The sequence below is a fragment of the Neomonachus schauinslandi genome, chromosome 2 (genome assembly GCF_002201575.2).
Source record: "Neomonachus schauinslandi chromosome 2, ASM220157v2, whole genome shotgun sequence".
Taxonomy (NCBI): Eukaryota; Metazoa; Chordata; class Mammalia; order Carnivora; family Phocidae; genus Neomonachus; species Neomonachus schauinslandi.
Window position 1 is genome coordinate 80,471,059 of NC_058404.1, and position 24,499 is coordinate 80,495,557.

The 24,499-nt window shown below is 40.2% G+C and overlaps 1 protein-coding gene and 1 non-coding gene across 4 annotated transcripts in view; one reads left to right on the forward strand and one right to left on the reverse strand.

The window, feature by feature from the left end:
- SLC10A7 (solute carrier family 10 member 7) overlaps nt 1-24,499 on the forward strand; it is a 252,547-nt gene that overhangs the window by 214,080 nt on the left and 13,968 nt on the right. For all 3 annotated transcript variants that reach the window (XM_021679306.2, XM_044912605.1, XM_044912604.1), the window contains 3 exons: nt 2,728-2,893; nt 3,849-3,900; nt 11,802-11,875. In XM_021679306.2, the coding sequence (XP_021534981.1) occupies nt 2,728-2,893; nt 3,849-3,900; nt 11,802-11,875 (292 nt within the window). The remainder of the gene's footprint in view (nt 1-2,727; nt 2,894-3,848; nt 3,901-11,801; nt 11,876-24,499) is intronic.
- On the reverse strand, nt 1,223-1,295 carry TRNAK-CUU. Its single transcript has one exon. It is a non-coding gene; the product is annotated as a tRNA-Lys (tRNA).

A 24,499-nucleotide genomic window follows, 5' to 3' on the forward strand; every position in this document is an offset into this window, starting at 1 on the left:
CCGAGCAGGGAGCCCGATGCGGGACTCGATCCCGGGACTCCAGGATCATGACCTGAGCCGAAGGCAGTCGCTTAACCAACTGAGCCACCCAGGCGCCCAAATTTGGAGAATTTTAAAATGACATAGATTCTTGACAAATGGAGGATGATTGTATTGAAGTGTTAGTGGCTGAATGAAGAGAAGATGAGGTTTCCTGACGTTTATATCCACAGCGTATCTTTAAAGCATATCAATGTGACTTCACCCAGTAGTTTATGAAAGATTTTAACACTTTTCTTGCTACACTGTTGCAAAAGCAGCTGCTTTGTGAATTTAATTTTAGAAGCAGATAGAAAAGCTCTATGGGGCCTGGCAAAGCTATAAAATGGTTTGCTTAGAAAACACAGACAAACATCATTACAAGACTAAAAACAGTGAAAGACAATCTGTTTTCCCCTAGGGTTATTGCTTCGCTTTTGGGTCTGTCCAATTTCCAACTTTCTAGTTGTTTTCTTTATCAAGATTAAGTATCCAGCATTAACACATTGATGTGTTTAGAAGAAAGACATTTTGGCTAAGAGGATGCAGGACTTAGGAGTCCATGTTTCCTGCCATATTGAAAGAGTCCTTCTATACTCTGAGACTCTGAGTACTTCGTACTGAACAAAGAGGTAATTAGGTCAACTAAGTCAAATTGCAGCTTATAAAGTAGATTGATGATTAGAGATTTGTCTTGGTTTTTAAAATGGCTTTGACTTTCAGTTATACCTCATTCATATTTATCTGTTTATTTTGCCAGTGGGGTCACTGGTGGTAGAAGACGACACTCTACTTTGGGAATTGGTATCATACATTCTATAAACTATTTGCAGAGAAAGGACTTTTGTGTCTTTAATCATTGTATATTAAAACACGATTGGAGGACAGCATCAATTTCAATAACTCTGTGTAACTTCCATTTATTTTATTTCCTTAAGGAGTTGAGTTGTCTTAAATTTGGGCAACTACTAGTTTTATGCTACCAAACATAATAGATTATGAAATAACCTCTTAAATGAAGTCTCTCTGTAGCCTTCTAGTAAGCAGTTACTCCCACGGGGACATACCTGAACATGGGGCCATCTGGGTACCTCAAGCACTATTATCCAAAATTTGTGTTCTAATGCATCAGCCCAATAACATTGTGTGGCAGAACTGCTCTTACTTTTCTCTACCTTACTGTAGTTTTCTTAAGTAATCTCTGTGCCCAGCGTGGGGCTTGAACCCATAACCCTGAGATCAAGAGTCCCATGCTCTACCGACTGAGCCAGCCAGGCATCCCTATCCCTTAGTTCATTTTAATCTTAAAGAAAGAAATGAATAAAATAAATTACTATGATTTGGGATCACATCTACAAAAAGAAAAACCATAAGTTTTTTTTATAAATCCAGCTGTAATTTTAATTACAAGGTCTTTTTTTTTAAATATTTAACCACTGTTTGTCTACATATATAAAAAACACTGTTTCTCTTTCATTCCCAGCCCACACAGCCTTCAAGGTGTTATTCCTGTACTTTGTACCAACTTGTCAGCTTTCTGCCAGTATTTCCTTTATTAATACTAGAGTTTCACTTACTGAGTCCTTGAGAATGGATGAAGTTGATCTAATAGCCATTTGTTCAAATGTTCTCTTGAGAGTAGTTTACTTTGTTCTTGAGTATCTGTGAAGGCATGCTCCATTGCGAATTAAACCTTTTTAGCCACAGAGTAGAAGATGACAGAACCCCCTCAGCCTTGTCAGGAGAAGTTCCCTGACCTCATTATTGCTAATGGGTCATGGTAATTCAGCCTGTTGTGAAATCTCATGTTCAATTATGCAGGATAATGAGTGACTCGAAACTTAATATGTCTCAGCCACAGTCCTTATTACAGGGTTTGTTCGGCTTCTTTCGAAAGTGTAAGGTTTTAAGTAGAGTGGTTCACTTTTATATCCAAGCAAAAGTTATCACCAAAATCAACCTGTCCTGATTTTAAATATCTGATTTGATTTTTAAAGAAGAGAGGATTGCTGTGTAACTTTATTCACTCATCCTTTTGTAGGAGAGTTAGGACAGGTTTATTCATTTTTAAGTGTTAATTCTAGAATTCTAAAAGCATGCAAATGGCATTTGTCTTTGGATTCACAAAAACTCTAGATATTCAGAGTTTGAATTATTTAAACTCCCACAACACATGCACTTTTGCTTTTCAAGCATGAGTTATAATTTAATTAAAAACTTCTGGTGCTTTGCTTGCATTTTAAATATTAATATGTTCCATGGATCACTTTCGATTATCTACTATCTTGAAATTCTTGAAGATGTCAGATTTTTAAGATTCCCAAAGTTGCACTTGGAATTGTCTATTGAGGCAAAGGGGACTGTGATAATTACACACATCCATTAGGATCAGCAGAGGAGATAAACTTTGGGGAGGCTTAATGGGCACGTCTCAGTGACAGCTAGCAAAGAGCATTTGGCATGATTAAGGATGGATTTGAATGCAGTTGAAAATATACTCTCATTATGGACACCAGTGGAAGTTAACTACAAATGTTAAATCCCCCAGAAGAAGAGTGGTGTGGCAGGGAAGCTTTGAAATCCACTGTGGCCTTCATCCAAATTATTCTCTTTCCTTTATGTCTTTCTGCTGTCAGAATCACTTTGCGATGCCCAACTCAACTCTCTACATCTTCGAAAAGAGGCAACCTGTTGATCTCTGTATTTCAGATTGTCCGAAGATACATCAAGGATTGGCTTGAAAGAAAGAAACCGCCTTTTGGTGCTATCAGCAGCAGCGTGCTCCTCATGATCATCTACACCACCTTCTGTGACACGTTCTCTAACCCAAATATTGACCTGGATAAATTCAGCCTTATTCTCATACTGTTCATAAGTAAGTTGGAAGAGGGAACATTCTTGCTATCCCCTCAGTCTCCTCAGGAGCAAAGCATAGCAATTTGTGTCCCCTAAGTTCATTTTGAATGTTAATTTGATTAGAAAAGAATACTGAGCTTCATCTTATATGTGCTCAGTGACTTTTTCATGTGTGTCTGTTCTTTAAGAAGTCATCAGTTATGTATTTATGATTTAATGTCCTTTGTTTTTTGTGTTTGATTTATAATAGTTGATGCCAGATGAAAGAAGCCATGGGATCTGTCACATTCAAATATTAGATTGAGCACTTTTTTGCCAATTTATTTTTACTATAACTTTGAGCTAATCTTACCCTTTATTGTGAGTTCAAAGTAGGGTTTATTTACTAAATACTGTCATTTTCAAAGTTTAATAATTGGCTGAGTTAGTTAAAAGGTGGATATTTACATCATCTTTTCTATTAAAATACACCCAAGGTAGTACCATTTCAGTTTAAGAAGTGGCAAACTATGAAATGCAAGTAAACTGCAAGGATCAAGTATCAGCCTTTTGTTCCGTTTATCCTGTAATACCAAAGACAGCTTTGTAATTATAATGCCTGAGAATCTTTTGTTATTAAAATCAACATGACTTATTCCAAAATATGTATTAGATGCCTACTACAGTCATGCTATTTGCTGTGAATACCCATAGCATAAACCAGCTCTTTCTAAATTGAACAAATTAAATAACCAAGTCTCAAATCAAGGAGGGTTTTAGATTTGCAGAGTAGTAGACATCATACCAGATGCCTGGGGATATCTTCCATAAGAACAAGTTCAGTCCCACTAACTTCAGTGATTCTATTGGTTTAGCAATGTGTGTCTGTTTTCCTACTTGCTATCTCATAAGTTGAAGATAAAACTAAGCATACCAGTAACTACGCTACAGATATTTTTATACCCCTAATTTAGATTCGATCTTTTTTCTTTCAGTATTTTCTATTCAGCTGAGTTTTATGCTTTTAACCTTCCTCTTTTCAACAAGGTAAGTGGTACGGTAGCTCTTACGGTTGTTAGTTTTCTAAATGACAAATCGTGCTGTGTACTTGGCTTCTATGCCACTATGCTATTCTAGTGTTTCTCCAGTCTCCTGACCATTCCATCTTGCTCCTGCCACCCTCAGGTTGTAGACATTCCCAAAGGGTTTGTCCGCGGCCCTTGTGTCATCTGCTCGCATCATGTGCTTAGGTGGCCTCCTCCTCCATTCTGCTGGCTCGAGCTGGCAGCTTCCTGCTGATGATTTTCAAGCCTAGACCTTCCATTCCGATGTTTTTCCTGAGTTCCAGCACTATTTATCACTAACTATTTAGATATCTTCACCTGTCTTAAGAAGACCTCAGTCTCAAGATGGAATTAAATTTTTTCCCCAATACTTCCTCTTTCTCTCTCATTTCTTTATTGTTAATGGAATCACCATCCACATGGTTACTCAGACTGGAATCATTATTTTTAAAATGTCTTGGTCCTGCCTCTGTAGTATTTTTTGTGCTCCCAAAGCCACTTCCCTATCCTCATTAAATTGGTCTCTGTGCCCTAGTTCATCTTTCCTGTTCTTAAAGGCTCACCTCTAATGCAGCTTCTTCCACCAGTATTGTACATTCAACCAGCATTACTTAAGCCTTCGGTATGAGGAAGTTACCACAGTGAGGACTACAAAGAAGAGATGATTCTGGGCGCCTGGGTGGCTCAGTTGGTTGGGCAACTGCCTTCGGCTCAGGTCATGATCCTGGAGTCCCGGGATCGAGTCCCGCCATCGGGCTCCCTGCTCGGCAGGGAGTCTGCTTCTGCCTCTGATCCTGCCCCCTCTCATGTGCTCTCTCTCTCTCAAATAAATAAATAAAATCTTTAAAAAAAAAAAAAAAAAAAAGAGATGATTCTGACCTTGCATGAGTTTGTAGACTAGATATATGTCTGATAACTAAGTGTCCTCTCAGTGGACAGTGAGCCAACCTGTAGTCAATTCAAAGGAAAAAGCACTTCCAGAGAGAGTGGTAGAGCAAGGCTTCATGGAAGAGATGGGATTTGACATGAGTTATAAAGAATGGCTAATTATTTCAGCAGACCAGCAAACCAAGATGCAGAGAGGAGCTTCTTGGTGGGGAAAAAACCCAATAATGCAAGTGTGGGACACACACACACACACACACACACACAGTGGGACAGTAGGAGCAGAAAAAGATTAAAAAATAATAACAGTAACTAGAAAGGCAGGCTTAGGCCAGATTGCCAGGTGATGGCAGTGAGTTGCCACAAGGGAAAAGGCCCAGGGTTTTTGTTTTAGTTTTTGTTTTGTTTGGAGAGAGAGTGTGCACATGCACACGCGAGCGGTGGGGAGGGACAGGGAGACAGAGAATCTGAAGCAGGCTCCACGCTTAGCACAGAACCTGACGCAGGGCTGGATCTCAGGACCTCGAGATCATGACCTGCGCTAAAACCAGGGGTTGGACGCTTAACCGACTGCGCCACGCAGACGGCCCGGCCCAGGTTGTTTTTGAGATCGAAACAGTGGCCGAGTTGTTCAGGCCTCGTGTTCAGCACTTGGCCCTTACAGCACTTGGAATAGCATGAGGCTGATTGTCAGCAGTCAATAGAAATTTATTGATTGGTGTAATCTGAACCATTTTCCCTGGCTTGTGGTTGTGATTTATAAAGTAAGAGGGAAGCCTGGAGCCATTAAGACACCGAGAAAATGTGACTTAAATGGGTAGTGTAGGAGTCGGAGCTATTTTAAAGTTCTTTTTGTAAACGGTTTGTTATGTCACCCTAGAAAAGATGTTTGCCTTTCACCAGCTGTTTGTGTGCTGGTCCTTGGGGCAGAAGTCATATCAGAGCTACTCCTCCTATCCTGTCAGACTGGGTAGGATGCAGATGTCCGGTCAGTGACTAAAAACATGCTGAAAAGCACAGAATGGCTGCTGCTGGAATGGCTGAAGGAGGGGTGGGGCCGGGATGCTGTCACAACTGGTTGAATTAAAAGTGAGAATTTTCAGTGTGGAGTAGACTGGATTTGCAAAAGGCCTTGAGATCTTAAGGCCCTTTTATTCAACAAAGTTCTCTTGCATTTTGAACTTGCTCAACCAATGGTCAGACATGCACATTCTTTGATAAACAGCAGAATAAGGAGTGGCTATAATCATGCCCCTCCCCAAAATGTGCCATTAAAAATCAGGGATTTTTCAATTGAACAAAATTCAGAAGATGGTTGTTTGTTTTGTTTGTTTTGTTTTTTTAACTATGAGAGACCTCATTTGTGCCTAACTAAGGATTTTATTGGAGCAATAAAAGATATGTTTACAGAGCCAGGCTCTGTGGCAGGCACTGTGCTAGGGACTATATGTATGTTCTTTCATGAAAGTCTGACAACAAAGACCCCTGATGATGGAAGGTTAGCATAAACCAGGAGAGACGAGCTGAGAAAATTCAACTTTCCTACAACACTCCTCTTACCTGGTTAACATTTCTTGGATTTACTGACCTGATGTGTTAGCTTTCTAGAGTCTGGCATGTGAACTACTACTTTGAGTATTTAAAATACATTTTAGAGTTACTACTCTGTGTTCTTATGTGTCGACAGAATAATGTCAGGGTTAAAAATTCCAATTCTAGAGTCAGACAGACATGAGTTTCAATCCTACTCAATAACTTTGTGACTTTTGTCATTCCTCATTTATAAAATGGAGATAGTAATAGGACCTACCTCATAGAGTCATTTGGTGAAATGAATAGTATGCACAGAAAGTCCTCATCACAACCCTAGCGTATACTAAGTGCTCAATAAACGTTAGCAACTGTCAAATATTTATTATACCAAAACAGTTTATCTATATTATTGCACAAACTAATGATGGAAGAGAGGAAATTAGCATTTCTAGCTTCGTAGTACATTCTCTTTGATGTTACACTGTCACAGATGCTAGGAGACGAGCTGATTCATCAAACCAAGAGTCAGTTGTCCAGAGTACCCTGTCCACAGTCTGCAACCTGGGGAAGCTGTCAGAGTTAAAATAAAGTGTTGAAAAGGTTAAGAAAAAGAAAGCAGTAATTGTGAGCCTTTAAAAAATACATAAAAGACAGTTTGGAAAGCTGATAACTAGAGTAATAGAAACCCAGAGTATCACTGGAGTGACAGAAGAAACTATTGAGAAAGAAAAAAAGAAGAAAACAAATTTTGAATATTTGTATAGGTGTTTTCATCCCTGTCTCAGTACATTTTTAATCAGATGTCTCAATCGGCTGCTCCTTGTAGCCCCGGGAGGGAAGGAGGTGGTGGGAAGGAGCGAGGGAGGGAGGGGAAGAAGGCAGGTATTAGTATTAATGGTAAATCTTACCATTTCAGACATGAGGCAACTAAGCCACAGAGCTCTGGGTAACTTGTTTAATGGCACACAGCTAATGACAGATGAGGGCTTCTCCTAAAATTAAGTAAAGACAAAACACAGGTACAGAGGTTAACAAAAGAAAGTATTTCACATGGAAGTTTCCTCCTCTGAAAACAGTGGGCTTGGATGGAACTCTCTCAGAGGACCTTTTCTGCTCCACATTCTGTGATTCTACTAGTAAAACCTTCTGACATGTTTTCCTTTGTGAATACTGCAGAGAAAGGCAAGATAAATATTATGTGGAAAACACTGATTGAAAGCTTTGTAAAAGAGCATAAAAAGACCAGTTGGGAAGAAAAGGAAATAAACATCTCAAGGGGAGCCAAAGTGATCAAAAGAATTATAAAAACAGGATAAAAAGAAAATCAATATTAAAAAGAGATAAGGTAGAGTTAGAAAATAAATAGTAATGTGATTCCTTTCAAGAGCGTGAACAGACACAATAGAGACGTTAATCACTGAAAATAATTATAGTCATTACCATTTCAATATAACGCACAGGATGTGTCCTTTTTCTGGATGTTGTCATGACTTTCTGCCCTTAGGCCACCGCTTGACGGAGCATGGCCGAAGGAAGGTTACCTACCTTACCAAGGTAGCGGCTCACATCCACTCAAGTGTGTGGCAGTGTTTTGGTTTTTGTTTTCGTTTTCTTAATTTCCTTCTCAGAAAGCAGACTTGTCTCCACTTTGGGGCAGCCTACTTACTGGTGGTGTGTGACTTGAGAGAAGTTGTTTACCCTTGTTGTGCTTCAAGTTCCCTTTTCGGAAGAAGCAAGCAATAGTAGTACCCTCGGGCTTTAAGGCTGTTCCAAGAAGAAGGAAATACTGGGAGTAGAGGGCTTAGAAGAATGCTCAGTGTTTCCTGCTGTGGTGATTCATCAGCACCATCCTCCTCTTCGTGAACAGAGGCCTCAGTGAGCATTTGCTCTATTGGCTTTCCCCACGGCCCGGGTTATGGAGCAGTCTGTTTCTCTACAGATGGAGGATTTAGGGAGAATATTGTTTTAACCTTTAATGGTCCATTTTTATGTGCTGATACTCCCTCCCCACTGATGGACCCTGTGTCAGTAGACCGTAGGGCACTGTTCCAACGCAGATCGGGCTGGAAACTTCCCCGCGCAGGCCTAGCTTCAGCCACCTTACCTGAAACGGGACGAGGAAGCAGGGCTGGCAGATATTCTTCTTAGCCGCACTGTAAGTGCTGCTCTGACCCATGACAGCCAAGGCCAGATTAAATCAGAGCCTTCTCGGCCAGAGAGATTTTGACACACGAAATGCGCTACAGCCTGGAAAAGAACAAGGTATCAAGCAGAACAAAGTTCACTAAAGGAGAAGTGTGTTGCCGGACTCTTGAGGAAAAAAAATGAACTGCATGATCCAGATGCAGCAACAATGGGTTATAAACAAGGGCAGCAAAAGACTACAAAGGCCTTTGTAGCGTCACCAACACCACAAGCATGGCTGGAGAACAGCCTCAACCTAGGCCAGTTTGTGATGCCACGTGCTCCGCAAGCACAGGTGGGCCTTCATTCCTGTCGAAGGGGTTTACTCACTGTGAATTGACTCTATTTCCTACTCCCCAGTCTGCCTCTTTCAAGTTTTCCTAATCTCTTAGGTTCCCAGGCCTCAGCATTACCTCCAGCTCTGTGGATGAGTGAAGTGCCTCATGCTTTACAAAGAAAGTAAAATCTCTGACATAAATTGCCTCTCCTTTCCCATTCTCTACCTGAAAATTTTCCATATTTTTCACTCACCCTGTCTTCTTTTGTGTCCAGTTCACGGACTAGAAAATAAGCCCTCTCAGGCTAATCCCACAGCCTGGGCCTCTCCTCTGACCTCTCTGACCTCTCTAAGGACCTGGTTTCATCAGTTGTTTCTACCCTGGGTCTTCACTGTCTCTGCATGGTCACGTTCAGATTCCCATGACCTTTTTCTTCTCTTTACCAGAGTTCTTGAAAAAACGGTACCCTCTCATTAATACAAATTCTCTTCGCTCCTTGGCCTCCTCCCCAGGCCCCACTGGGCCTCCCCTTCCCTTCCCTATTTCCATTAACGCCCTAGTACTGCTCTTAATCCTATGTGCCCAAAGCTTCTTGTTTTTCTTTCATTCTTCCTCCTCTCTCAAAGTAACAGTAACAATAAAAAGATCAGCTAGCTTGTGTTAAACATTTGCAGTGTGCCAAGTTCTTAACAAACAATGGTATTTATCCTCGCAATGGCCCCTAAGAGATCAGCAGTATTATCCCCATTTTCTATATAAGCAAAAGGATGGTCTGGATTGAAATTCAGCTGGGTCTTCCCCCAAAGCCTGTGCTCTTAAGCTGCTGGGAGGGAATATTTCACAGAGGTCAACATTTGACAAGTTCTTTTAATTCTGTCTTCATGTCTCTTACCAGCATCCCTGCCCTCACTGTGGTTCTTCAGGCCCTGACAGCTTTCTGCTTCCTGCCCAGCCTCATCATCACCAGTCTTTCTTACGCTGCACTGGGTGGTTAGTCCTCCCAACCTCCTTAGCCTGTCTTGTCAAGTCCACACTGCTGGTCACAAACCAGCGCCCCTGCACTCAAGTCAGCCTGAAGAGTCTGCTCCTTGCCAACTGCCCCCTTCACCCCCAGATATCAGTCTCACTGCCCCTTACCTGAAATACACACCCACCCACGTCTAAACCTGGCCTTTAAAGCCAGCTCAATGGTTATTTCCTTCAAGAAGATTCTCTGTGTGCTCCATCATTATCCCGCATTCCTTACCAAGCTTGAGATAATCCTTTTCTTTGGTGCCATAACCCTCCCACCCCCTTTTTTCCTCTCTTTCTCAATCTCCCTAGTATGTATATATATACATGATGAACAAAGGGATCAAGGAATATGTCAGCCGTGTAGTTCAGTGTTTAAAAGGAAAAGTGATATCACAATATAAATATGATAATAAAATGTGGGGACAGTAAGGCAATCTTATTATACTCAACTGATGCATATCCATGAGAATCCTCAATTGAGGTGAGACACCAAAAACTGTTTGGGAAGTTGTTATCCAAAAAGAGCAGGAGGTAAGACTGGTTAGGAAGCATGAGCACACATGACTTTTCAGAGGAGAGAAGACCAAAGGGCAATTTTCATATTCTCTTAACACGGGGATGAGGAGGAGGAGGAGGCCCTTCTCCCCTCCAGTGAATATATAACAAAGAAAACAGGATGTGTGGATCTATTTAGGGAAGATTTTTCTCCCAATGAAAGTTATAGTGAGGATGAGGTTACTAAGGAAAGCGGTGGGATCACTTTCTTTAGAGATCCTTAAAAATTGGATTGATTGTTATATCCACAATTATACATATAGAGTCAGGTTCTGGAGTGTTTTCCATTTGCTAACTCAGGGCAGGGAATGAATAGACTCACTGTAACTTCAAATCCTGATTCTGTAGAAAGAAATAGTTTCTAACATATCAAGCACACTAACAACAATAACAACAACATTTCTAATCCTTTTGGCTCCTGGTTCTCTAAATCTTTATGTTCTAAAATAGAAGATCTGAGTATGAAATTCACCAGTACTGGTCCCCATAACACTTAATGGATTTTAGCTAAGTGAGGTTTTTTTTTTTAATGCTTAACGTATTTGATACAACATAGAGATATTGTATCGCCTACCTTATGGGATAGTTCTCTTCAAATGTATAGAACTTAGAGGAGTATCTGATACACAATAACAGCTCAAGGAATGAAAACTTGTTATTTTTACTGAAACATGTGATGTTCAATCTTTGTTCATACCATGTATTCCTCCAAAGGGTGTGTTTGCTGCCAGAAAGGTCTGCTGCTTCTTGAGGGAAGCAATTATGGAGATACGTTAACTCTTTCAAGCCACTGGAATTAATATCAAGTGATAGCCTAGTAACTTTGCTAACACAGGTCCCCACTGCATGATTTTCACAAAGCCAGAGGCCTCCACCACACATTTTTTAGAGCAACTTTATTTTTAATAACCAATAACTAGATACAGCGCCGCTGTCCTTCCATAGGTGAATGGTTAAACAAATTATGATACATACATATCATGGAATGCTATTTAGCAATAAAAGTAACAAACTATTGATACACACAGCAACTTGGATGAATGTCTAGGGGTCAATGCTGAGGGGAAAAAAGCCGATCCCAAAAGGCTACATACCATATCATTCCACACACAGAACATTTTGAAATGAAAACTTTTTTGAACAGCTTGGTGGTTGCCAGAGGTTAGGAATGGGGGATGGGGAGAGGAGCATGGGGAAGTGCGGAGAAGTGGTGTCCACCACACATTTTTAAGACATTTTCTTCATGGATAAATGACTCAGGAATGATTCTCTAAAAAGAAATTCAGACACTTCTCTACATTTGGGCATAGAATTACTTCTGTCACCAGGATTGATCAAAAGGATGTTAACATGAAGGTAGGTACTACATTTGATTTAGGATGTGTTAAGTAGGCTTTTTATACAAGTATTTGTAAAACACTCTTTTTGCCCCTAGGAATAATTCGGGTTTCACACCAGCAGACACTGTGGCTATCATTTTCTGTTCTACACACAAATCCCTCACACTGGGTAAGTGATTCGCAGAGTTAAAAACCAACTTCATATTATCCTCAGACAGTTACATCTTATGATTTTGAAATTTAAGCAACTCTTCAACTTAAATGGAATGGAGTATTGTCCACTCCGTTAGATAAAGAACAAAAGCAAGGTGAGGATGGGTCATTCCTTTTAAATACCATTATTTGATTGAACCAATTTTTGAAGGCCTAAATTTAATAGTGTAGGATTTAGCTTAATTTATAATTATGTTTGTGATTCTCATAAAAGGGTTTCAATGTAGAATGTGAACATTAAAAGCCGGGGGACGGGGTGGCAGGGATGGGGAAGGATGGGGAACTTCTAAAAAGGAATGGGCAAAAACTTGGCTTTGGAAAGCTCTAGAGTTGCCCCTGGAAAATGTTAACTTATTTTTTGGGAGCTTGGAGCAAGGTAGAGATATTGTTACTCTAATCTGATACTGACATTAAAGTTCATTTCAGAATGTTATTTCTATAAAGAAACACAACATAGTTATCATTAATTTTAGGTGCTAATCATTAAGTTAATCTGATTAGCACCTAAAGTGAAATATGTATTTATTTAATGGACTAAAGTAGATCAAGAAGAAAACTGCTGTTTTCTACTAAGCTTTACCCATTGTAGTGGCATTATCCTAATAACCTGTCCAGGAATCTGAATCCATGCTTTTAGTCATTAAAAGTCATTAAGTAATCAGGAACTTCTTGAAATATACATCATTCACAAACTCCTTGAGGTAGTCATCACATTGTGGTAAAAACTTGCATTAAAAATTTCTTTACATTTTGGCATGAGACTCACTTAAGAGAATGAAAAATCATGGCATTGCTCTGCCTATTCATGTTAAAGAAGTTCAGTCTGTAAGCTAAAAAAAAAAAGACATTTCATAATGTTTTTACTAACCCCAAGCATATTTGTTTAGATAGAATCTATTGTCAGTCTTGCCAAGTTTGGAAAATGATTTTGAAATTGGACAGACTCTTTAAGGAGCACTTGCTATCTAGGGCTTCAGCTTATTTGAATAAACAACATACAGTTAGTTGACCCTTGAATAATGCAGGTTGGGGCTTAGGGGAACCACCCCCCTGCATAGTCAAAAATCCATATATAACTTTTGACTTCCCAAAAACTTAGCTACCAATAGCCTTCTATTGATGAGAGGCCTTACTGGTAACAGTCAACTAACACATATTTTGTATGTTATATGTATATACTGTGTTCTTACAATAAAATCAGTTCGAGAAAAGAAAATGTTATTAAGAAAATCATAAGGAAGAGAAAATAGATTTACAGCCTTGTACCGTGTTTATCGAAAAAAAGATCCACATATAAGTGGACCCGTGTGGTTCAAACCCATGTTGTTCGAGGGTTAACTGTATTGAATGTCTGTACCTTGCAGTATTTCTATTAGGCTTTCTTCATAATATCATTAAATCGAAGTTGAGAGAGCTTTGGAAGGCACATGCCAATCCTGACTTTGTGACTCTGGACAAATCACTTAACCTCCCTGAAACTTAGCTTTCTCATCTGTAAAATGGGGTAGCATAATCCTCACTTTATAAAGTTTATTAACATTAAAGATAAAATGTGTTAAGTACCCAGCACAGTATTTGTACATAATAGGTAGTCAGTACCCGGCAGAATATATACAATCATTGCACTGTGTGTAGACTGCGAGGGACTAAATTCTGTAGCCCGCCTAGCTGTTGTTATTAGTTATCGGTAACTATATTAGTTATGACTGTGTTACTGTTTCCAGGGTTCCAGTCCCCTGACCCCTTGTCCTCTAGATTTTCATGAAATAGGTGTGGTTTAATTTTTGACCTCAAAGAAATCATCTTGCACTAACCCCACCCCCACCCCTGTGCTGTTACTCTGCTGTAATGTCTAGTGCTCCAGGTCTCCTAAAAGCTAAGGGGCTCTTATAAAGGTAGGTGGTCCAGAGGCAAGAGCTGCCAGGTGCCTCAGGTGTCCAGAGCCAGAGATCAAATGAGCCCGTGACCTAAGATGCAATTCGCTTTTAAATCCCAGACACTCCCAGGGGTTTGCTTTTGGAAAACCGAAATGGCTGTTTTGTCTCTCTACGATGTTCTTCTGTGCTGGAGCTGACCGTGTTGAGCAAATTGCTCAACCCAAGAAGCATACTGCAGCACCATCAGTATTCTTTCCTTTTCTATAAGTAAAATACCTACCCATTAGATCTTTTTCTTTTTTGTCTTTTTCTTTTTCTTAATCTCAAAGCAATATTATTCTGTTCTTGACACTTTCTGAAACCTGATTTTCAGGCAAACGGGGACTCTGAACACTAGTCAGAGGTAGCTGTTTTGCTAAAAAGGGTTGAGTTAACTTGACTTTTGTCTGCTTATGTACTTTGTTTTTGCAGTGTTCTCCCGTGAAATAGATCTTAGATCCTCCAATAAGGTACTAGCGTGGAATCTAAGTAACCGTAGAGTCTAAATCCTTAGTTATTTTCATAACATGATAGCCATGAGCACTCTTAGAATTGCAAGACCTAAATACTTGTCCTCATTCTTCCACTGAGACATCCCCAGGCTTCAGTTTCCTTAGCTCTTAGATTCGGGAATTTTACTTCCAACCTGCCTAGTCTATCATTGCCTTGATCATACCTGGCTTCCTTCCTGCAGGCTCCCAGGTAGCCTTTATAAATATGACCTCTTTGCTACTTATCTCAGTGAGGTGACATGGGTTGCCCTTGTTCCAGCAGCACCCTTATTTCTACCTGTAGCAAGGGGTGTTTGGCTCAACATCACTAGAATGGCCTTGGCAAGCCCTATAATTTCACTGTATCCATTTTCACAAAATGCAAAGCATGCTCCCCTCTCCTGGTGACCTGACATCACTGGTATAGAGGATGTGCCATGATAGTCGCCTGAGCTACAGGCCAATAATTATCCTAAGGGAACTCTTGTCTGCATGGAAATGAAAGAACATCACACTAAGTGTGAAAAATTCACATTCCAGAAAGCAGGGAACATATTTCAGATAATATCACTCAGAGTTCTACTATCTTTCACCTCTCACACAAAGATGAAATACAATGGATTATAATATATCTATTTGGCATTTAGAAAAAATATCTAACCCTTTTGAGATCACTATCAAAATATTGCTTCTAGCGATTTTATACATACACAATAAACACATGTACATGCATGTAACGCCTCCAATAGAATACATTAAGTAAGCCTTATGAAATACCATTCATTATTATATACAGTATTTGTATTCAAGAATAAATCATTGTAGGCCAAGTGGTACCCAGGTAACTAATGAACCAAAGATGAAAATTCTCGCTTGAGAAGCCTTCTGAATATTCTCTTGTACACACACTTCAATTTATTTTATTGTTCGTGCTTTTGCCCTGTCTCAATCTCTTCAGTGTACTTGCATCTACGCAGATGTTGAATTTGATTCATTGCTTTTATTAGTGCATTTGCCATTGATTGATTAGTTCTTCGTATTAGTACTTTTTCTATTGATTGATTGCAGATGAAGTGACTATTTGACCTTTAATTATGAGGCTTCCTATTGAAAATGACATTGAGCTATGGCTTCACATAATCCATCTGGAAAGCCTGACATGATGCCATTCCCTGGAGTTCGTTCAGGAAGAAAGAGGAGGCCTGAAGGAAGCACGGAGCTATCACTGTGCTTCATCTAAAACAATACTACAGGGCTTGTTTGCTGCTCTCCTAGAGCTTCAACTCAGGGTTGGAGGTAATTTTATATTTTGTCAAGACAGCATCACTTGCTGTGGATTGCCGTAAAAGCCATGAACTCTCCCAAATTCTTCTCTAGTTTGATGCTGATTTTTGAATAATAATAATCTGTGTCATCAAATGACAAGATATTTTACATAGCAGAGACTGAAGAACAGCTTGCACCCTGGTTCACAATGGCTCAGTGCACAGTCAGTCAATAGATCTCATCAAGAAAGAGATTCGATCCAAGACACTCTGTGGAATTAGTATTTTACTTTTATTTTATTTATCCTTTTCTCTTGAGTATTCAAATCACTTTGCTTATCTAGAGTTCCGATATATGTAAAAAACATTCTCACAATGCCAAGAAAGAGAATGTTTCAGGATGTTTGAGGTCCTTAAGTGTATGTTTATGTTCGTTTATGATGTTTTTATTTTTTTATTTTTTTAAGATTTTTATTTATATATTTGACAAAGAGAGTGACAGTGAGAGAAGGAACACAAGCAGAGGTGGGTGGTGGGAGAGGGAGAAGCAGGCTTCCTGCTGAGCAGGGAGCCCGACGCAGGGCTCAGTCCCAGGACCCTGGGGTCATGACCTGAGCCGAAGGCAGACACTTAACTGACTGAGCCACCCAGGTGCCCCATGTGATGTTTTTAAATAGCACAATGAAAGCACACACTCTCATAACATGGCAGCTGACAATCAGCAGTCAACTGTGAGATTCTCAGTTGTTTCTTCTTTCCAAAAGCATGTCTGAATTGGAATAATGCTATTGAAATTTTAGAGTATCACGATCGACGCTTATTAAAAGTCCACCATATGTCTTACCATTTGTAGACACCGCGTACAAAGGCGAATCAAGGCAGGTATTCCCTCACACTGTTTATCCTTCATTATGAGGGTATGGTGGCAGCCACACAGCTGAGCTGTGACAAGAAACTATGTGCTAAGCAAAAAGAATATTCCTTTTTGGTAAGGCATGGGATTCTGCAAAGAGTGGGAAGAATACATCCCTGATTCTAGCCTGGATGCAAGTTCCAATTCTCTCACCAAAAGCTGAAAGAGATCACATAACTGCTGTGGGCCTCAATTTCTTCATCTGTAAAATGAGAAGCTGAGCAAGACGACACATGACATTCCTCCCAGGCTTAAGTTTCTGTGAGTCTGTGCTCAGTGACTGATACTTACGTTCTCTACAATAACAGTTGCCCCGCCATGCGTGCAAGAGAAAAGAGTTCGTGAACAGTTAGGTAAATAACGTGACTACAGGAAAGGAAATACGGCTCTTGCTTCTTCCAAAAGAGGTTAAAAAATACCTTCATACTCCAAAGTGTTTCATCAGAGAAACAGAATTTGCAAAGGATCTTATTTTCAGTTTTACTTGGAAGCTATTTGAGAATGCGACAGAATTACCTATAACTGGGGCTGGAAAAGATCATTTAATAACATCTGCATTATTTTCTTAAGAGGAAATGGGATTGAAATAGGAAAGTTTGCATTTCTGTGGTTCTTTTCCCCTAAAGCTTATCTGTAACTCTCTTTGGCATATAGAGACTATTGTCTTAATAAAACTGCCCCACAATTGGGAAGCGCTTTTTAAAGCGATGAGCTCATTAAATCATATAACCCGAAAACCTTGAATATTAGCAGGTCAGTAATTATCTTATTTTGCCTACAAAGAAATGAAAGCCTGGAAGAAATTTACAGGCTTATCATATAACTAATAGAGACTGGATTCCCAGCCTCCTCACTTCTAGAACTGCATTGGATAATAAGATACAAAAGCACTTTGAAGACCAAAAGTCTTCACTATATTGTGAATATGCTTCACACTTAAAAATATTGTGAATGTGCAATCTCAGTATGAGTTTGAAGTATTTTATTAGTTGTTTAAAAAAGAAAATCACTTCTGATGACATCGCTAGTTATAAAACAGTTTAAAAATACTTAATATCTATAATTGTTCCCATAAGCACATATTTCCATGTGGCCCAGTCATAAACTGGCAGTCATTCCTTCTACCTTCTTTAATAACAAAAAGTTGTATTCTGTCCTTCCCCTATGTTCATCTGTTTTGTTTCTTTAATTCCACATATGAGTGAGATCATATAGTATTTGTCTTTCTCTGACTGACTTATTTCACTTAGCATAATACCTTCTAGTTCCGTCCACATCGCTGCAAATGGCACGATTTCATTCTTTTTGATGGCTGAGTAATATTCCTCTGTGTGTGTGTGTGTGTGTGTGTGTGTGTGTGTGTGTGTGTATCTGCGTGCATGCACATGTGTACCACATCTTCTTTATCCATTCATCTGTCAGTGGACATCTGGGCTCTTTCCATAGTTTGGCTATTGTGGATGTTGCTGCTATAAACATTGGGGTGCATGTGCCCCTTCGGATCACTTTGTATCCTTTGGATAAATACGTAGTAGTGCAATTGCTGGGTTGTAGGGTAGTTCTGTTTTTAACTTTTTGAGGAAACTCCATACTATTTTCTAGGTGGTTGCACCAGTTTGCATTCCCACCAACAGTGTAAAACAGAGAGGGAGGCAAACCATAAGAGACTCTTAACTATAAGAAACAAACTGAGGGTTGCTGGAGGGGAGGTGGGTGGGGAGAATGGGGTAATTGGGTGATGGGCAATTAAGAAGGGCAATTGATGTAATGAGCACTGGGTGTTATATGCAACTGATGAATCACTAAATTCTACCCCTGAAACTAATAATAAACTATATGTTAACTAAATTGAATTTAAATAAAAAGTTAAAAATAAATAAAAAGATTTCAAGACATAATAGCCAAAAAAAATTATATTCTATATTCTATTTAAAGTGAGTCTTGATGAACCAGCCTTTACCTTTCATGAGGCATCACTGTCTGCACTCTTTTCTAGCAAACTAAGAGCCGTAGTGCTGTCTGACAATAAACTGTTAAAATGGAAATAGAAACCCAGAGTAGAGACAAAAAATAGAAGTTTGTGTGTGGCCCATAGCCATAAGTATGTTTCTGTCCTGCAGTTTGCTGCTGCAGTTACAGTTGTGTAAGGAAAGGCAGTTTGGGGACCTCTGCAATTTAATAGATTCTTAAGGATGCCATCGAAATTAGAGACACAATAGAGTTTACTACTATGCTGAAGAAAAGTGAGGAAGTGTCTGTCATTTTGTACCATTTTCTGATCCATATAAAGAAAGAAAGAAATGTAAGTTCTCAAAGTAGTACACTTAAGTTCTTCAGAGGTTTGGGGTTTATTTTGTTTTGAACTTTTGATTCTGAATTTGGTGTCTGAAAATCATTTCTAGCGTATCTAGGCTTATGTAATAAGAATTTAGGAAGTTCCCAGGTCCTAGGCAGCAAGTCTGAAATTAAAGATAATAAACACTTTGGTTTTTGGTTTTATTACCCTGACCCTCAAGAACCATTAATCTTAATGATATGCCAGGGGATGTTCATCTGGAAGATCAGTGCCCTGATACCCACATGTTTCTCCTCCTTCATGTTTCCTATGCCATAGACTGTCAAACGTTTTTAACTACAACCAACAGTTAGAAATATATTTTACAGTGTGATCCAGTACGCACTGCTTGCATGTAAAAATTTTACAAAATAATATTCATTCTTACTTTATATGATACATTCCATATTCTATCCAAGTGGTAGATAAAACCCATTAAATTGATTTGCAGCTCATTAATGGGTCATAATCCAAGGTCTGAGAAGTATGACTTTATACCTGCTAGGTGAGATGTAGGCTTTAGCTTCTACTGTCTTTTTTTAAATCAAACTTTAACCCAAATTTCTGATACCATGTAGGAACCAGAGCTAAATTCAAACTCTGAACAATTCCTGATTTGCAGTAATATAAGATCACCTGCATTTAGGTTTTATTAATGCAGCTTATATTACAGAGTTTCTATACATTTTATTTATTTTTTAATTGTGTCTCTATTCATCATGTTTTTAATAGTAGTAGGAATAATGCTAACAGCTAACCGTAATTGGGTACTTAATAGGCAAACACTGTGCTATGTGCTTGTTACATGAAGTAATTTACCTGAAAATACTTTCGCATTCACAGTGTGGCATCATGTATGTGTGTACTAATTGGGTTAGAGTTCAGCACTAGGAACGGCCGCAGTTGCTCTAATGGAAAATTCTCACCCGAGTGTTCAGCTACTATTTTATCAGAGAGGAAATACTCCAGAGGCAGCTCCAACAAATGCTTTTGTTATCTGTATCTCTGTCAACCAGAGATTTTGCTTATCAGCATAATGAATTCTGAAATAGGTTTTTATTGATGAAATTGCTGACTTACTTTGCATGTAATAAATGGACTCTCACTGATCAGTAGACTGCCTGAAAACTATAGAGACACTTCCTACTTGCTACAAAGAATCTAGCAAATCTAGCAAATCCAGTGGCTTGAATCCGAAATCGCCAGGGCTGTGCTGGAGGCTCATCCCTACTTGGTTTTGTGCCCTGCTGCTATTAGGAGGATCTGTGGTCGCCTGAGGCTGACTGTTAAGGGTCACAGAAATCCTGTTCTGGAATGTTGCTATGTGTGCTCTGAGAGACCACATGCAAGGGGCTAGTGAGATCACTGGAAAGGTCAGAGCTGGGACTTTGAGCTGACAGGATAGGTTGTGTAAACTATTTTGTGTGTGACTTACTAATATGTGTTAAGTTAAAAATACCCATATGTGTGGCAGCTTGCTTTTTCATTCAAACCTGCTGGTCAGCTGGTGGGGATGTGGCTCACCTTCACCTACTGTAAAATTCTTTCTTTGGCCACTACACATTATATGCCTGAAAGAATCTGAAACTTATGCATGACCACCCTGGTGTAGTCACTTCCCAACAGTCCTTACACACACCAGCTCACATCACTCCCACAATCACCTCGGATAAGGAAAGTGAGGTTCCTAAATGATAAGTAACTTGCCCAAGTCACATAACCCAGGTGGCAGAGCCAGAACTTACACCAGGCTGGCTTTTAGCCACTGTGCTGAGCTGTAATGGGAGTTTTTCAGAAAGTCTTGTGCTCTAGTATCAGCCCTGTGGCTCACTAGCTATGAAAAATTTAGACTAAATGATCTCTGGGGCTCTTCTCGTTCTAACATTCAATAATTATCTGATTTATGGTGGTGAAAAAAAAAATTCTCTGATTTTGAAACGTATTCAGCTTTAGAATCTTGAGCCTTCAGAGGGGTACCTTAAGATCAACATTTCCCCAAGGGTGGCCCTCTAAATTACAGCAAATTACTTCCTTTAAAGGAAAAAAAAAAAAAAAAAGATTACTGGACCTCATCTGATTCAGAATTTTTAAGACTAAGACCCTGGAGTCTGATTTTTGAAACATACCAATAAACAGTATTATGCACCTGGAAGTTTAGAGCCACCATAATACAGGCATCCAGAATCACCTCCTGGTTTCCAGAGATGCTGGCTCACCCACCCAGGTCTTTAGGGAAGCTTTTGACCTAGCAGAGCATTCAGGCAAGTTTTGTGTAAGTGCTTTTTTATGATAATGGAAACTAGTCTGGATCAACTTGGCTTGGTTGGTTTGGGGTGTTGTTTTTTTGTTTTGTTTTGTTTTTAACTTTATTCTGGCCATGATGTGGATACTTTTTATCTCATTATTAGCCAAAAGGAGATACTTAGGACATAGATGCTCATGACATACTACAAAGTAGCATAAAAAGACAAACAATAAAATTTTTAAAACAACTCAGTAGGCTTGAACTCCGATTTCTCGGAATCATTCACCTCCTCTTTCCACGGCTTCAGTATGTGATACTGTGGTTGTGTCTAGGAAGGACAAAAACTTGCTCCTGTTTTTCTAATCTATATCTATATTTGTGCCTGAACTTCAAAGGTCTTTTGAGTTCCCTTTGCATCAATGTGGTTAAACCACAGCATTTGGATGTGGAAGTATGCCAGAATTTCACAAGGCATAACCTGATCAAAGGAAAGCCATTCACTTAGTGCCCACCCATCATCCCTAGCAGTCTCTCCAAAAGGGAAGCTTTCTTTTTTAAGCTGAGAGTAAAGTTTCAGCATATTTAAAATAATTTCAGCATGCCTGGTATTTGAAAGTTGTCCTTACATAAGTCCCTTCATGAAAGGAAATATATATGATTTTTCCCAGAAAATCTTACAATATAATTGATACTGTGGAAAGATTTTTGAAAAAGAAAGAAAAGAGGGGTGCCTGGGTGGCTCAGTCAGTGAAGCCTCCAACTCTTGATTTCAGTTCAGGTCATGATCTCAGGGTCCTGGGATCAAGCCCGGCTCAGCGGGGAGTCTGCTTGTCTCTCTCCCTCTGCCCCTCCCTCCCCTCCCCATCATGCACTCACACTCTCTCTCTCTCTCAGAAATAAATAAACCTTTTTAAAAAATGAAATTAAAATTAAGAAAGAAAGAAAAGAAAAGAAACACAAGATAAAATCACCGCTTTCCAGAAGTCAGCACTCTGAAAGGGACAGCAACCCAAATAGAACCATAAGCACTTACCCAGAAGTTGTAAGGCCAGGGGACAGATGAAGGCCAGGGGAGTTTTGGCAGTACCCTAGCGAGGAGGTTTCAGTCCCCGTGGCAGTCCTCAGCAGTCACCATTCTCAAAACTTTTAGGAATGCTTTAGATCTCACCCTGGATGATTTCAGTAGCAAGCCCCTTTCTGTTCAGTCCTGTAAAGGACTAAAGCTGAGCCCCACAATACTATGTCATAATGCTATTTCTAACCAGAATCATAACCCTAGTCTCCAGCATCTGTGCCAGGTGCCGTCCTAGGTGCTTGACAAGCACTGCCTCACTAACACCTCCAACTCCCATTTGAGACAGTTATTTTAACCTCATTTTGAGCAGATGTGGAAACTGAGGGTATTAGGGTTAGATCACCTGACCATATAGCTGGTAGATGGCGTGGTCAGGGTTTAAACCCAGGTCTCTGACATCAAGGACCAGATCCTTTCCATCACACCACCCAGGCTTCTAGAAATTTCTAAGAAGGGTGTGTTAGCTGTCCGCTGCTCGTTCAGCCTCAGTGACGGGGCAGGAGCAAGAGGAGCCGGTGTTTACCGGCACCAGCTTTACTGCAGCCGAGTTTGGCTCATGGTGGCACCTCGAACTATATACGAAGTCCTTATCCTGTGTGCTTCGAATGTCAACTCTTAGTGGCATTAAGTTAGTGCAGACTTTCACTTCCCGAGTTTCATATTTACTTCAAAGTAAAAACCACCCCATCATAGTGGTAGGTCTACAGAGATCAGTTTTACACATTAATAATCAGTAACGCACCCAAAGTCACATACACTCCATGCTTCTGAAAGGGAAATGCCACAAGAAGGGAGAGGAGCCCGTTGTGGTGTTCAGGGGCTGGTCCTTTCTGATGAAGGCTTCGCCACGTCCAGGAGAGCCGACAACGGCCCATCTCCCAGTGCTTCCCACTAGCTCTGCACTTGCTGCCGGTTGCAGAGGGTTTTGGTCTTTATTATTATTATTAATATTTAGAAAGTTTGCCCGTAGCAGTACTAAAATGTGCATCACAGAACAACAGTTGTTTACTGTGTTTGAAGTGAAGACCCTCACCCAGGAGATCTCATTCACTTGAAGTTCATATCTCTCCATCTCCACTCGCAAACAGAGGCCTGTGAATAGCAGTTGTCATTTCAGAGTTGCATCTCTCCAATTATTTATTTGGTCACATCTCTTCACAGAAGTTCCCTTAATTGAACCAGACACTATAAACCCACTTGCATGTATTTAATGACAGCCAGCTCCATGCCTCTTTACAGCAAAGAATAAACGAGCCTGCAGCTGCAAAACGAGGGGGACACCCATCGCCTCCTTGTCCCCATCTACAGCCCCCATCCACACAACTCCAGCCATTAATTAAAGGTAGCTGCTCACTTTTTAAAGCCACGGGGTACTCGGTAGGTTTTTGACAAGTTACCGTGGGGGCAAGTGGAGATGTAAACTTGGACACAACTCAAAAGATCTCTGGGTCCCTGGAAGCCAGCTCATTTGGAATGTCATCTCTCCTGAAGCCGCGGAGCACGGTCATGATAGTGTAGCCATGACACTTGCCAGAGCTGCCTTTGCTGCACGTTTGCTCTGTGTCCTAGCACTGTCTGTACTACAGCTCGTCCCCCCTAGTACTAGTACTCTCGTACTGCTAGAGCAAACTGCCTAAATATTAGTAGAAAAACAAACCCTTCTGCACTGACAGTGAGTGCAAAACCAAACAGGAAGCGCTCATGCCAATGAAAAGGTGCTTTTAAAACACAATCTCCTTGATCCATTCATTCACTCACCAACTGTTTATTTAGTGCCTTCGTATGCCAGGCCCTGTTCCAGGCCCCATGGGTTACAGCAGTAAACAAAGTACAAAAATGTTCTTGCCCTTATCTAGTTCCTTTCCAGTAGGATTAAGCAGACGAACAGTTAAACATATAACCATCTGGTGATGGTAAGTGTCATACGAAAAGAGAGAATTGTTATTACAGGAAGGAGAATAAGGAGAATAGGAGTGCCAGGGTGGAGGTGGGAAAGTTTTAGGTTTAGAGGGGCCATTGGATCAAAGACCGGAAGGACACAGTGAGCAAGCCTTGTGGGTATTTAGGGCAAGGAGATTCCAAGTGGAAGGGGCAGTGAGGGCGAAAGACCTGAGGTGACACTGTGCTTGGCCAGTTGGAGCATGAGGAAGGGGCCGGTATTCTGGGAGGGGAATGAGGGAGCGAGAGAGCTGCAGGAGACGTGGTACAAGGTAATGGGAGAGGGGTGAGTGATATCGTGTAAGGCCTTGTTGGCCATTATAAGGACTTAACCAAAATTTTACTCAGAATGAGAGCGGAAGCCATTGGAAGGTTGAGTAGACTAGTGACAACATCCAACGT